Raw genomic sequence first — 16,075 nt, forward strand, 5'->3', positions numbered from 1 at the left:
TTCATCAAGAAGATACAATAGTTATGAACATAACTGCAGCAAACAGTGACAGAACTGAAGGAGGAAATAGGCAGCTCCAGGGTAGCAGTAAAGACATCAATACTCCACTTTCAATAAGTGATAAAATCCACCAAGTGATAATTTACCACACACATTAATAGAATGAATGGGAAAACATGATCATTTCCGTTGATGCAGAAAGAAAAAGCATTTGATAAAAATATTCAACTAACTCAGAATAGAAGGAATCTGCCCTTACTAAGGGACATATAAAAAGCCCAAACTAACCTTCTTGGTGACAAAAGACTGAGATTTTCCTCTAAGGTCAGGAATGAGACAAGGATGTCCACTCCCCCACTCCTATTACACATCGTACTACAAGTCCTTGCCACAGCAACTAGGCAAGAAAAAGAAAAGGCATCCCAACTCTAAGAAGTAAAATTATCTGTTTATAGATGATGTGATCTTATTTGTAGAAAACCCTGAAGATTCTACCCAAAAAATCCCAAAGAAACCAAAAACCACCACCAAAAAGTAGAATAGACAAGCTCAGGAAAGTTGCAGGATACAAAATCAATATTAAAAACAACAGTCGCGTTTCTATACATGAACAATGAGAAACTGCAAAGGGAAGCTAAAATCCCATTTACGACAGCAACAAAGAACAAAAATAGGAATAAACTCAGCCACAGAGGCTAAAGTATTGTACACTGAATACTATAATGTGGCTTAAAGCAATTAGAGCAGACACAGATAAATGGAAAGACCTACTGTGCTTGTGGGCTGTATTATTATTAAGATAAAAACACCACCCAAGGTGATCTATAGACTGAATGCTCTCATCAAAATCTAGTGGTTTATGCAGAAATTGAAAAAAATCCTAAAATTTACGTGGACTCTCAGGGGTCCCAGATAGCCAAAACAATCCTGAAAAAGAATAAAGTTGGAGGATTCACATACCCCGATTTTGGAACTCACCATGAAGCTACAGTGAAAGAAACAGTTCGGTCTTACCATAAGGACACACAGACACACAGACCAACGAGACAGGACAGGGAGCTTGGAAATAAACTGTCACATACCCAATCATGATTTTCAACAAATGGTGCTGGGAAAACTGGATGTCCACACGTGAAAGAATGAAGTTGGGCCTTACCTTACACCATACGCAAGTATTAACTCAGTGGACCAAAGGCCTAAACATAAAAGGTAAATAAAACTAAAAGTTGGGGGCAAAAACAAAGTTTCATGACCTTGGATTTGTCAGTCATCTCAGCTAGGAGACCAAAAGGTCAGCCAACAACAGGAAAAAGGGAAATTGGCTCCATCAAATTAACACTTACATGTATCAAGGACACAGCAGTAAAAAGGCAATCTTCACAATGGGGGAAAATATCTTCCACTCACATACCTGTAAGGAGTTGGTATTTAGAATATACAGAGAATTCATGCAAACTCAACAACAAAAACACATACTGACTAAAAAAATGGGAACAGTACTTAAATAGATATCTCTTCAAATACGACACACAGATGGCCAACAGACACATGAGAAGGTGCTCCAGACCACTAATCACCAAAGAGATGTAAATCCAAACCACCAAGACACCACCTCACATTGTTAGGATGGTTACCGTACAGTAACAACCCCAGAAAACAAGTGTTGGCAAGAACGTGGAGAAACCCGAGCGCCTGTGCACTGCTGGGGTGTAGCACGGTGCAGGATTTGTGGAACATGGTGTAGCAGTTCCTTAAAACATGATCAGCATGGAATTAGCATCTGATCCACCAATTCTGCTTCTGGGTATTTATCCAAAGAAGTGAAAGTAGAGTCCTGCAGAGATACTTACTTGCACACCCATGTTCACAGCACTCGACAAATGGAAGCCACCCAGTGTCTCCACGGATGACCAAAACAAAATGCAGTCCATCCATGCACCAGAACATGACTCAGTCCTAAAGAGCTAGGCTCAGTGTAATACCAGCAAACCAAAACCAACAACTCAGTACAAAAAGGACAATTTACCACCACAACCAAGTGGGATTTCAGCCCAGAATGCAAGGATGGTTCAACGTACAGAAAACAACCAATGTGGGGCCCCAGGCTGGCTTAGTCGATGAAGCATGTGACTCCTGATGTCAGGGTTGTGAGTCTGAGCCCCATGCTGGGTGTGGAAATGACTTAAAATCTTGAAGGAAAAAAAAATCAACTGATGGCATACACCACACAAGCAGGATGAAGGATGAAACCACATGATCTCAACAGATGCAGAATAAACATGATAAAATCCAATACTCTTTTATCATTAAAAAAATCCTCCAAAGAGTACGACTGGAAGGTTAAGACCCAACCTGATAAAGGCGTCTACAGAAAGCACACAGCCAACCTCACACTCACAGAGGAAAGACGAAGCGTTCCCTCGATAGGAAGCACGACAGATATGCGTGTGTGCTGCTGGCTCGGCACCACAGGCTCCAGCCCAGGCCGTCACGGCACCCAGACTCAGGCTGCGTGTAGCCACTCGTGAGGAATCTACACAACGACCACTACGTTGAGCTCGGCAGGGTCACGGGTCACAAAACACACCAGCATTTTACACGGGTGTTTGTCTAGGATTCTAAGGACAGCATTTATGGCACACGTTGTATGCAGTCAGATCTTAAGTGTTGTCCTAAGGCAAACCTAGCTCCCGGTACAGAGTCAACAGTACCACATGGTGAGGTGTTACAGAGACCACCTCAGTCCTCTGTGTCCACAGACTGGGTGAGAAACATCTTTTTGTGCCTCAAAAGGGGCAAGGGGAGGCTGGATGGGTTTCCTGGCAGGCAACGCCTACTGGGGCCCGCCAGGTGCACGTCCCATCTTGGGCATAACCAGACACCTCGGTCTAGCTCTGTCAGGGACTGAAGGCACATAAGACATGCTGCGGGGTCTCCAGCTCACAGTGTCCTTGACTCTCCTGACCTCTGGCAGGCCCCCCAACAGACCTGTATTCACAAATACCATTCCATTGTGTGAATTCATGACGATTCTGCGTCTCACCCCTTCCTGTAGGTGACTGATGGCTGCCTTGATGCCGTCTGTCTTCTGCTTAGCCTGCAGCCTCTACTCATTCCCTGTCTCTTCCCTGACGCCACCAAGAAAGCTGCCACTGTCCCCAGCTCGGCCAGGCCTCCCGTGCACCCCTGAGCCTCGCATACTGCTGGGCCTCTTGTGCACCTGCAGGAGGTGCGAGCGGAGCAGAACAGCTGTGCTCCCCTCTGTGCTACCAACACGTGTTTGGAGGAAATGAGCTCAAACTTCAATGTCTTTTTAAGAAGAAATTAATACCCCAAAAGACCAATACTGAAAACAGGCAAAGGACACACAGTAGGTATCTTACCAAAAAAACACAGCAGTCGATAATACAAAGAAACGTGGACACACCTTGTCCTTCACTTAGGAAAACACCAGGGGAAAGGACTCCATGGCAGCCATCTTTGGGGAGCTTGGGGGCTCCCCATGCCACCACTCAGGAAGATCCTGACAGCTCCTGTTCACAGGGGCAGTCCGGACACATCCTCAATCGTGTGACGCTGTCACCTGGGTCCCGCTCCTCGTTGTCTCAAGGGGATGATGAGCCACACACAAGCTGCTGACAGCCCTGCTCGTCAGTTTCTCTGGTGACAGCACGAATCAGCACCACCCTGCCGGTCACGATGGTGCGCAGCCAAGAAAACCCATGTTTTCAAACATGCTTTTGAAAACACGACTGGTTGTTGAACAGAAAGGGTAAACAGGAAAAGCCCCTTCTGCAACTACAGAAACCCTGGACTCCACACAGCGTCCAGAGGGAAGCACATTGCTGGCCCTCAGTACCAGGTCAGCACAGACAGTGATACTGAAAATCCAGAATCTTTATTTATAAATACACAAAACTGCAAACCATTTTAATATGCTTAGAAGAAGAAAAACTTAGAGGAGGAAGGAGAAATGATCTGTGGGGGTTCACATTGCTCTCCCAGAGCAAGGGGCTGGGAACTGCTCTGTGTAGCAGAACAGTGGTCTTGGGGGGCAGGGTGAGGGGGGGCTTGTATATTCTTTTATAACACCTTTATTTTCAAAATTACCTAAAATAGACATGCATTATTTTAAAAATAAAACAATCTTTTAAAGGTTTAAATCAACAATATCAAAACCACGGACACAACTTTTTCAAGAAGATGCAAAATCGATGAAGTCAGATCAGGAGATAAAGAGGATTTATTACTCTGTTTAGGAAAGCACTTCCAGGACAGTGACGTGGAGGCTGCACCGGGCGGTCCCACCACCCACACCGTGGCTGGCCACAGACTGACCACTGAACGCAACAGTACCACACGCTGCCTTCGGCTCACTTCGCATTCAACGAGGACTCACTTGGACACAACCAATGCAGTTAAAATACATGTTAAGAAAAATAAATATTCTGCACCCCGTATTTACAAGGATCAATTGTTCTGTCCCCCGCCCCTAATTACTACAAAATCAAGAAACTATGAATTGACAATTAAGAAGCACAGTATTAGCTGTTAGTGTCAGTTTGGCACAGAACATGGCGCTAAAAATCCAGAATCTTACTGAACCATATTTATAAATACACAAAGTTGCAAACCTTAATAGGCTTAAATGAAGAGGATTTTTTAGAGAAAGTAGAAATGATTTTGCTTGGGTTCCCCGACCCCCTGTCAAAACAAACCAACGCCCCTGCCCTGTCCATGCAGGGAGGGGAGGCACATTCTCCATGTTCCTGTCGCTCCCCGGCGACGGCACAGCACAGCGCAGCGAACCCCTTCCACTGCCATGGCGGGACGGCGGCAGGCGGGGCGCCTTCAGAACTTGAACAGGTCAATGAAGTGCTGTGGAGACACGGGCATGAAGCAGCTGTCGGGGTCAGCGGCGGTGCAGGGGTGCCCCGAGTCCTGTGGGAGGAGGCAGAGGCGTCACCACGGAGCACCCGGGCCCCGTCACAACGCCGTGTGGAGTACGCGGACCCACGTGACAAAGACAGCCAGCCATGGGGAACTGTCAGCAGAGGCAGGTGGCCCAAGCTAGAGGGCCGGGACCGGGGGGGTTCTCTGCCTCCCTGGCCTGGCCCCACGCCTCCATTCCTGTGCTGCTCCTCTGCTCCCCTCCTGGCCCTGAACGCCCGCTCCAAAGGCAGGGTGCCCCCCAGGAGCTTGCACTCCGCCGGAGACCAGGATCCTATTTAACAGGAAAAATGACCAAAGAAACAGGCGTTCCGTAGGACCAACAAACTTGAAAGAAGGAGGAGCCTAAAGAGCACAGGCTGGAGGGAGCTGGAGGCTATGCCGGGTCGGCCCACGGGGCACCTGCCATGTGGCACCTGTGCCTGAACGAAATCGCACGGACAAGTCTACAACTTCCCCCTCAGGCTGAGCCTGCCCCTCACGCGCTGGCCCGCAGGACATCCCATGAACGGCTCGGGGGGGCAGTTCTGGCCGGCTGGGGAGCATGCATGGACGCGACACGAGGCCTGGTCTAGCACAGAGGTACCTTGAACAACAAAGCAAGGCGGCAGTCCTTCGAGATCGTGGAGAGAGAACCAGGAGGAGTGCAGGGAAGGCAGGGAGAGAAAGGAAAACCAACGTTAGAGGCAGAGCAGGCTGCACGGAGCATGAGCTTGGACGGCAACCATCTACAAACGGCGGTGAAAACATCCAGTCACTGCGCTGGGCAGTGAAAACGCTCTTAAAGCCGGGGCATCGAACACCCCGAGGACCCATCTGTCCTCAAGACCATCCTGAGACTGGGACGGATGCTCCCCTTGCCTTGGGAGCCTCAGCTGAACGCTGAGCAGGCGCAGCCTGGACTCCTCAGAATGCCCCAAAGCACACGCAAAGCAAGGCTGATGTCTCCAGTTTGTACAGAAAACATTTATAACACATTTTGGAAAGTCATTTACTCTCTCCCTCACATCCTAGCTTCTGCTTTGCCAAGTGCCCACCCTCCACCTGAGACACTCTCACTCCTGTGTATACGTGCTTGTCAACGCCCTATCCGCAGCAGCCTGCTGCCTTCACCACCCGCCACCAGGCCACCTGCCTGCCACCCACTGCGGCCAAGACGAGTGGGACCACCACCCACCCCCGTGTGCCCAGCCGTCAGTGTGTCCTGTGGGCACAGTGCGTGAGCACACTGGGGAACCGGCTCCTAATCCTGCCCGGAGCCCTGGACCTGCAGTGTCAACACTAGCTTCTGCACGTACTTTGGTGGCAGACACACAACAACAAAGGTGACACAGTCCTGACCCCTGGTCCTGGCCTTTAACTGGACTCATTCTTTCTGGTTCGCCAGTCTACCCCACACCTCACTTTCACTGGAGTTTCAGGAAGTTGAGAAATACAGAGATTCAGCTGCAGAACAGAAAGGAGAAGGAACAGAGGCGCCTGTGTAACCAGTGAGGGAGGGTGCCTTCCCAGGGGCCTCTTGAGGCCCTGAGACCAGATCCCACTCAGGGACCTACTCCAACGGCACCGTGAGGTCAATGTCATGGGTTTGCATCAGTGCCAGTGACCCTCCCAGAAGCAGGGACACAGGGAGTGGTCAGCCTGCTCCCAGCAGGTGAGCCCCCCACGTTCCTCGGCCTGTGTCCACGAGCACCTGCTATGTGTGACATGCACACAAGCCTCCCCTTGGGTGGCATGGCTGGCACCCTGGGGCTGGTGACACAGGCTCCCCTCCTGCCTGAAACCCCACTCCTCGACTGATGGACTTGTGCTCTCACTCCCTCATCAGACCCAGGCAAGAACACGCCTGCTCATGGATCGCTCTGCCCTCAAGGAACTGTGTTCTACAAAACAGCTGTGACTGCAGAACACGGAACACGTACCGTCTTTTTCATTGTGAGATGGGAGCCCTACTAAAACAGACGTCAGTGACTTAGAAATAAAATCCATATAACTCGTGCATGGGCCGTAAGTAGGCGTGACGCTGCCTATCTTTCTTGTCGAAAGTAAATCTCCATTAAAGTAACACAGGAAACACTGTCCATACCGTTGCATTCATGGCTCGCCACGGGTAATTTGAAAACCACAAATGATACTATCACGAAGTACTTGGAAATGAGAAAACCCTCAAGTGGCTGTCTCCTTTCCAACAATCTAGAGTTTTCCACTTGTCCGTCTGACAAGTTACAGATAAACATAGAGCAAAAAGAAGAGCAGGGATGGTGCTGACCAGGCAGAAGTCGATGGCCATCCCCAAAGAATGTGAGGGGCCACCCCCACGCGGGACACACACATGGATCACACTCGCCACCAAGCGAGCTGGGAGATCTCACAACATAAACGTATTCACGGTCAAGGAGACTGTGGGAACACATCCCAGGATGAAGGAAAGCCAACTGACATGAGTTCTCCTCCAACCGCAGACAGGCTGAGCCCCCGTCTGCATAGCAGGTAGTCACGGGGTGAAGGGCTTCTAGCACCCCTGGGTACTCGGATTCCAAATGTGAGTCAGGAGACGCTGGTTCAGTTTTGATCAAATAAGAAAACTGCGTGTCTCTCTGAAAGGCTGGGACCTCCCTGCTGCAGGACTTGGCATGGTGGGGAGCCATGACGAGGCGCTGGCAGTGGGTCCTGGGGCCACAGGGCTGGAGGCCACGTCTGGGGCACCCGCTCGGGAGTGTTCTTAGCTTTATAAAGGACGGACACCCTTTAACCCTTTCTCTCAGCCTGAGGGCTGGCAGGGACCCGGCACCGCCCAGGACCAGGTGTCAGGGGCCCCGCCACCCCCAGGGACACACGTCCCGGTAGCACACGTCCCCAAAGCAGAAACAGACACTTTGCTGCCCAACGTTTCTGACTCAAACCATAGGCTGTATGTTTTACTTCCATGAATCTATTCCCCTGTCCCAATATTTTGTGAAATCCATCTCACTTTCCCATCACAATTTCCCATTTTTTCAACCCTTACACCTGAAATAGAGCAAAGAGCGTGAGCCCCGTGGAGGCCCGCAGCGGTTACCTTCCAGAAGAGGATGCTGCAGTGGCGGCAGAAGTGCAGGGTGTCCCCGTACTGCTCCCGGGGCGGGTAGTGCTTCTGAAGCGCGAAGTACATCAGCTTCCACTCCACGTGGCCCTTCTCTGACAGGATCAGATGTCTACAAAACTGACAGACAAAACACTGCTGAGCGCCAGCACGTGCTCTCACAGCACAGCAGGGGCAACATGACATTCAAAGGGCCACATAGTGCGTGGAACGTCCGGTTATAGGAACTCAAACTCCTGCGGACTGACTCAATGAGGGGCTAACCACGTGACCCACGGCGTGTGTACGGCGGGACAGCACGTGGCAGGTGTGAGCACTCTGGTCTGGAATGATGCCCATGATCTGTAAAATCATGTCACAGTCGTGAGGTATCTAAGGACTTGTACCTGGAATACACAAGGAACACTTGTATCTCTATGAAAAAGACAACCTGATTGAAAACGGGGCAAAGGACCGGGCGCAGAGGTGGCCTGGGAGACACACTCTGTCACCAAGGATGCAGAACGAGGCACCTCTACACATCCTCTGGGACAGCCACGATTAAAAAAAACCCGGTAATGGGGCCACCTGGGTGGCTCAGTGGGTGAGGCATCTGCCTTCATCTCCAGTCATGATCTCAGGGTCCTAGAATTGAATCCCACATGGGGCTCCCTGCTCAGCGGGGAGTCTGCTTCTCCCTCTGCCTGCTCTGCCTGCTGCTCCCCCTGCTTGTGCTGTCAGATAAATAAATAGAATGTTTAAAAAAACAACAACAACCCAGTAAGCACAAGCACTGGTCAGGGTGTGGGGACGCCGGAACACGTGTGCTTGGCAGCTGGCAACGTATGATGGTGCAGCCACTGGGGACAACATTGTGGCAGTTCCTCCAAACTCTGACACAGCTGCTATGTGACCCAGGATTTCCATTCCCAGGTGCACACCCACATCCATACAAAAACGTGTATGCCAGTGTTCACAGCTATAGAATTCATCAAAGCCACAAGGTGGAGAACGACCCAGGCATCCGCCAACCGTGGAACAGCCAGCAGAAACAGGGTCCCTCCACAGAACAGCGTGTGGCACTGCAGGCTCCAGCCAGGGTGGCGAGCTGGCAGCCCGCAGTGTGGTTCCACTTAGAGGAATAGTTTTCCAGACCAGGGAATGGTGCAAGGACAGCGGTTGGTGAGGGGCTGCGTCAGGCTGACATCTGTTCCTGAGGAGAGGATGCAGCATGTAAAGCAGGCAGGGAGTTACAGGCGACAGGATTTCATCCTTGGGAAGCAGCAGCTGCCTCCTTTGCAGACCAGTCTTCCAGCTGAAGGGCGCTTCTCTGTCCACCGCCCTCTGGAACCCTTACACCAGCCTCCTCGTCTGGTCCCCAGGGCGCGCTAGTGAGACCACCAGCCCCAGTATCCCGGCTTCTCTTTCGTCCACGCCTGCGCTGCCAGCCACCACCCTCCTCCCAGCCTCTGATGCGTCTTCTCCCCACTCCAGCATGCTCCTCAAACAAGACGATGGCTCGCAAACCACACTCCGCTCCCAGCACTTCCGCAGCTCTTCTAAGTCCACCGGGAAAACCCCAGGGCATGGCGTGGCCGCTGCACCTCACACACAAGACTCCAAGAGCCGCACATGCCCTCTGTTTTCTCAAGGACACCCCACCCCCCAGGTCCCATCCTTTCAGAGTGACAGCCTCCCCCGGGCCACATGTCCATGATTCCGTCCTCCCGCTCTTCTGTCCCGGCTGCAGCCGAACCTGCCTCTGACGGGATGTGTCGCATCCTGCTGAACCACCCTACCGCCCCCACCCCATGCCGCCCTGTGCGTAGCAGATGCCGCACACGTGTGCGGCTCTCATGGAGCCCCGTGTGAGGAGTAAGCACGCCGAACACCTAGCAGGTCACACGTGAATGTGCTTCGAGCCAGTTCCCACAACTGAGTCTGCAGGCGCGAGGTGCGGGGAGGGGAGGCTCGGAGAGATGTGTGCGGATGCCAGGGCCAGGCGAGGGGCGCATGCCAGCCTCCCTCCAGGTGACGCGTCCCGCATGCGAGGGCCCTGAGGCCACCACACTCACCTGCTTCTCAGCAAAGTGGTACTGACACAGTTTCTTCCACAGCCGCCTGTCCTCGCTGAGCATGGACAGCGTCGGGGTCACCTGGCCTAGCGTGACGATGTCCCAGCCATCGGAGAATCTGTACAAGATGTTGTTAAGCATGTGCAAAGGGAGGTCACTGAGTGTGAGGCCGTCGTTCACCTGCCGGAATGAAAACGGACAGGGTTTCACTGTGTGTGAGGCCCGGGAGCGCCAGGCTACAAGGGGACCTAGCGGCCAGCTGAGAGCAGGTGCTTCAAAACGCAACACAACCGAAGAGACACAACCGAAGTGTCACAACCGAAGTGTCACCGTCCCTCGCATTTGGCCGTGTGAGCCCTGAGCCCCCGTGTTGAGAGATAGCTAGCCGCACAGAGACCCCAGAAGAGAGGCAGGAGCAGAACAGAGGCCAGTCTGTGCCCTCGGCTCCTCCAGACCCTCTCCATGTGCAGGATCCACTAGTCAGACACAACACAGAGACCAGATGGAGAGAGAGCAGAGTCCGAGGACGGAGGAAATAAAGCCGCTGACCTGCCACCAAGGCCCTGTCCAGCTGTCAGCATCTGATTTCAAATGGAGAAGCCACACCTTCCCTCCCAAAAGCCTGCGGGTGTGTCCCTGAGAAAGGACCCAATGTGGTGGGGCAGAACCTGTGTATTGTCCTATCAAGAGAGAGGGGAGAACACAGATGGGCAGAAGAGGGGAGCATGGGAGGACAGAGCTGGGGGGGGACAAAGGGGCGTGGGGCAGACAGTGTCATAGCCCCGGGCTGGGCACACACCCACCCCACCTATCATTACGACCGAGCGACATCTCTGAGGGAGCACAGCAAAGGCTGGATGAGCCTGCTCGGTCCTGTGGGCTTGGGACGCCTGCACCCCTGGCCATAGTTGGCGCGCTTCTGACATGGCTGAGGGACTGTCTTTGTCCCCAGTGGTCAGCCCTGAGGACAGCTGGCTTCTTTCTGGTTTCTGTTCTCTATGGTGACTGTAGCGCCCACGCACACAGCACACATCCACGGAGAAATTACTGCAGCAGGGGTGCGGTGAGATGCTGAGAGGCTGGCCGTCCCGTTCTCCATGTCCTTGCAGCCACAGCATGGCTATACTGCTACAGAAATGTTCTCCTGGCACTTTGTGTGCAGGGACCCAGGAGGAGGTGTCCTGTGTCCCCTGGCAGGGTGACAAGTCAGGGATCATCTCTGAGGACACCTCAGCGGCACCCCCAGGGCATGGTGGCCTCAGCACTGGCTGCGCGTCTGGGGAACAGCCCAGCGCCCAGGATGTCACTGTGCAGCATGCTCACGCATGTCACTTCGGATCCCGCTATCCCACGGGCATGTGTGCCTGCACCCCCGATGGGCTGTACGGTGTGAGGAGGTGACTAGGGGCTCACATGGAACAGGTGTGACCACAGGGTCTCACGGGCTGGCACACGGCAGAACGCACACACAGATCGCACACGTGCATGTTGTTCCCAGCCAGTCTTCATGCTGTTACAGGAACAACCGAGACTCATTCTGAACGGCTGCTTCATGCTTCCTCCTTCGAAGAGAAGCTTCCGCGTCAGACAGGAGCTCGTGAACATCCTGCTGTGAACATCCCAAGGCCTGTCAGGGTGTGTGAGGGGGTACGAAAACCCTGGATGCGCGAGGTGCAAGAACCCGGCATCACCAGGTCTCCAGCCCTGGTGATATACAAGATATACAGCCGCCACACCAGCAGTTTCTGTCAAGACGGCTGTGACCACTCCGACATGAAGGGGCATGAGCAGCCCGGCCAGACAGTCCGTCGGGGGGCACAGGGCCTTCAGCTCAGCTCCCCACTGCCTGGCTGAGCCATTTCCCACCACGAACCCTGTAACTGCGTCAACATATGCGAAGGAACACGGCTTTGGGAGGTCCCGCTAGCCCAGCAGCCACAGTGATCCCCGCTCCTGTGGAAGCATGTCTGTTCTCACTCTGGGCCTTGTGCTGCTAGAACACCCAGGGGACTTAGGACAGAGGACCTGATGCGTGAGGGGCCACCGAGGGCTGTCCCGCCTCCTGCCCGTTGCTGCCTCGGGGAGTTCTCACCACCTTCCAGCAGACAGTGAAAGCAAAGAGTCTGTCCCCACGGGCTGGACCCCAGACTCAAGCCCCAGGACTTGTGTACCAAGGCCCCTCACACACACGAGCTGGCCTGACCCTGGGACATGCACAGTCCCAGCTCTCCTGCCCGGGCTGCTTGGCTCCCAGCACACAGTGACCCCTTGAATCCAGGTTCCCTCCACTCTGGCCACACAATTCTCTTCCCCAAAAGGCCTTCTGTCCCTAGTTTTGCAGCAGCTGCTGGAGCTGCCCACACCAGCTCACAGGGCCACATGTGCATGTGAGGAGCCAGCGTGACTGCAAGTGACACCATCACCCCCAGCTGGGGCCTTAGGGGACGAGGCCACAGGAAAGCCAGCTCTGAGCGTGTGGCCAGGCCCCAGTCAGGAGGGCATCCTCACCACTGCCCTCCCTCTGTGTCAACAATAGGAAGACCCTAAAGGAAGCCAGTGACTTCTCGGTCCTGCTAGCCAGGCGAGGCGAGGAAGAGAGACCCCGCCTCTGCTCTTTTCTCACTGGCATGCGTGCCAGCCCAGCTCTGCAGCGTCTTTGCCCTCCTGCCCTGCGGTTAAGCACACTTCTCAGCCTTGAGCTCCCTTGCTGACCACAGAGCCCTGCTGGCCGCCTGCCCCCAGCTCACTAGCTGCGGTGGCACCACCACATAGGCCATGAGGGAAGAGTGGGACCTGGATGTGTGGCCGTTTGTGTGAGGTTTCCATGCTGCGTGCGTGTCCACCTCACAGACAGACCTTCCGATCACAACCCTCAGCCGTGGAGGGGGTGGGCAGGAGGCGTGTGACAGCTCATCCACAGCCGCTTTACCGACACTGAATGTAGGATTACGCATTGCAACTTCAAGCCATTAGTTAGGGAACTCCACTCTTCTGTAAACTTCATGCTTATGGCTAATGGCCCAAAGCTAAGGCTTCCCTCGGTCACTCCTGAGAACAGCTGCCTTCCCGTGGGGCCTCAGACACACGGGTGAGCACGCACCATCACTGTGCCAGGAGGGCGGTTTGGAGAATGATGGGTTAGCTCTCAGGCACTGAGAGACGCAGTCCGTTTATTCCTTCTCTCACAGAATCCTAGGGAGGCACAAAATACCACCCGAGATGCTGAGCTGAGCCGGCAGTGTTAATACTGCTCTTGCTGAAACTAGTTCCTGGGACAAACAAACCAGATCAGAACCAGCAACGTGATCTGCACCATCTTCTCTCCCCATTTGCTCTGCCGGGAGCCACACACGACCTCGAAGGACAGCAGGGGCGGGGGCAAGCACAGACCCTGTGTTGCAGGGAGTCCCTGGCAGAACAGGGCAGCCGTGACTCATGGGCGGTTGTTTTAGCCCCAAACGTCTTGTTTTCTCTGGAAGGCTAATCACCACACCACCTCGTCACCCGTCCCCTTCTCCACAACAACCATCCCCACCGTCTTCCCAAAAGCAATCTAAGCCATCACAGGGCCTTTGGACCCAAATCCACCTGAGAACAAATGTCCAACAAGGGAAGGGGTCAGCGTCTTTCCTGCGCCCCTGATCCCCACGGTGTGACCCGGAGCGTGTCCCGTACCTTAGTGACCTGCAGGTTCTGCAGCTGCTGCTGCCAGCGGAGAATGGTCTCCAGGCGGCAGATCCAGATGTTGATGTTTCCCACCAGCACCGACTTCCCGACGCCCCGGATGAGGATGCAGAGGGTGGAGCTCAAGTCCTGGAGGAGGTCCTTGATGAGCCGGGGGTTCTGGTGGTCGTCGAGGACTGGAATGCACAAGAACACAGACTGTGGGAGGGTGACAGACACCCAGTGCCATGCCCGTCCACGCAGCACTGATGAACACAGCGTAGACACGCCACGGAAGGGGAGGGGGTGCCAACACGCGCCCAACATGTGTGAACCCAGGGGGCGTGGTGTTGAGGGAAAAGAGCTGTTGTGATGGGACAGACCCCGCATGACTCCACTCAGAGCAGAGGGTCAGGGTTCAGTGGGACAGGGGTCAGTGCAGGACCACGGGACGTTCTGGCGGCAGGTGGAGAATGTGCTTCATGCGACCGAACTGTGCGCTTAAAAATAATTAAAGTGGCAAACTCAGGGTATGTGTATTTTACCACAATAAAAATAATGAGCTAATTTCACTGCAACCCCAAACTGGCATCATTTTTGAGACACCGCAAGTATGATTTAAATTAAAAACTTAAATTTAAAAGAACATTAACTATGGCCTGATAGTGTGATTCTGGTTGCATCTACAATTTGGCTTTAAATTGGCAGTGTCTGTCCCCCTTTACACTCATCCTAAAGAGCTTAACACACGTAATCATTGACTCACATACACGCATAAACTCATGGTGTTAGATTTATTTATTTTTTTAAAAAATTTTATTTATTTATTTGACAGAGAGAGAGACAGCCAGCGAGAGAGGGAACACAAGCAGGGGGAGTGGGAGAGGAAGAAGCAGGCCCCAGCGGAGGAGCCTGATGTGGGGCTCGATCCCAGAACTCTGTGATCACGCCCTGAGCCAAAGGCAGACGCTTAAAGACTGAGCCACCCAGGCGCCCCACATGGTGTTAGATTTAAAGTTCTTTTTACAATCGGCCAGTAATCGATCAAGACAGACTGAAGAATAAATCGATCATCTGACACCTTGGCAACTACGCCACGGCCATGCTGGTTACAGAGGCGCACGGCTGAGGTGACTGACCTGCCACTTCGACTGGTGAAACTTCTCTGAGACACAGGGATTCTTCATCCTCCTGTGGGAACAGCCCGTCCTGATACGACGGCGTCACACATACAGAGGAATAAAGAGAAGCCCCGTATCCTCTTGTTATCAGACACATCGGTCACGATCTTACCCTTCTGAACAATTTTGTCCAAGATGTTGAAGTAATTCTTCTGCGCCACGCCGCTCAGCGACGTTAACTGGGATTTCGCAATTAGCTGCAGGAGCTGAAGGAGGAAAGCACATGTGTTACTTAATTTGCTGCTGCCACGCTGGCTTACCCTCTTCAGAGACCCCATGCCTGTCACTGTCTATGGTGTTCGGTCATCTCTGAGGGTGGGACACAGTTCCAAAGGGCAGATTCCAGGTGATATTTACCTCAGGCAGGTTCTCTTTAACATTGTCTTTAAACATTCCTCGGACCCACCTTTCTCGTCGTGCTCTGACCACGGGGTCATCTCCTGTGGCCTCTGCAGCTGGCGGGACCTTCTGTCTCCCCTTCACACTCACACTCTGTGTTCTCCTTCCTCATCTGCCCACCCCTGCCCCTCCATCCCTTGCCCTGGGCCCCTCAACCACCCCACCAGTGTCTCCTGTGCCCGTACAGACCCACGTCTGATTCCCTGCAACCCCCGCTGGGATCTGCCTTCACGCCACACTCCTGAGGAGACGTCAAGATGCTGGGTGGCAGTGTCACAGGCTCCCTGATGCACCTCTGCACAGACTCCCTCCTGCACCTGTTCCGCAGGGCCTCCCAGGCGCCTCACCCCAACACTGCTACCCAGAAAGCTGCCTTCCACACAGATAGGATTCGCAGGGAACCCAGAGCCAGGCCTCGCCAGCCAAGTGGGAACACACCTGTTCATTTCTCTGGACTGTGTCTGCCCAATCGAGGCTGTTTTGGGTAATTACACCTGCCTCCTGCTTTCCTGAACATGGAATTCTCCACCTTCCCTCCCATTCACCTTGCCGGTTTCCCAAGGGAGAAAAGGAACCCAAGTAGACTGCAGACATTACAAACAGGAGAGCACATAATGATCTTCAGGGGGAAAACCATCTAATAACGCTTCCATAAGCGTCCTCTGCTGCAATGATCACAGTCACACTCACTGTGGGGCACAGCCCACAGCTCCAGTCACATCAAACCGGACACGCCTAAGATGGGC

At 53.3% G+C, this 16,075-nt stretch overlaps 1 protein-coding gene across 3 annotated transcripts in view; it reads right to left on the bottom strand.

Moving 5' to 3' along the window:
* Nucleotides 1-4,220: 4,220 nt before the first annotated feature.
* Nucleotides 4,221-16,075, bottom strand: part of FBXO25 (F-box protein 25) — a 61,468-nt gene continuing 49,613 nt past the window's right edge. For 2 of the 3 annotated variants that reach the window (XM_002928929.4, XM_011236878.3), the window contains exons 6-11: nucleotides 15,043-15,136; nucleotides 13,762-13,946; nucleotides 10,087-10,266; nucleotides 8,009-8,152; nucleotides 5,537-5,563; nucleotides 4,221-4,941 (exon numbers count right to left, since the gene is read on the bottom strand). In XM_002928929.4, the coding sequence (XP_002928975.1) occupies nucleotides 4,852-4,941; nucleotides 5,537-5,563; nucleotides 8,009-8,152; nucleotides 10,087-10,266; nucleotides 13,762-13,946; nucleotides 15,043-15,136 (720 nt within the window). In that variant the 3' untranslated portion in view covers nucleotides 4,221-4,851. The remainder of the gene's footprint in view (nucleotides 4,942-5,536; nucleotides 5,564-8,008; nucleotides 8,153-10,086; nucleotides 10,267-13,761; nucleotides 13,947-15,042; nucleotides 15,137-16,075) is intronic. The other variant, XM_019809632.2, reaches the window with a different exon arrangement.

The sequence above is a fragment of the Ailuropoda melanoleuca genome, chromosome X (genome assembly GCF_002007445.2).
Source record: "Ailuropoda melanoleuca isolate Jingjing chromosome X, ASM200744v2, whole genome shotgun sequence".
Taxonomy (NCBI): Eukaryota; Metazoa; Chordata; class Mammalia; order Carnivora; family Ursidae; genus Ailuropoda; species Ailuropoda melanoleuca.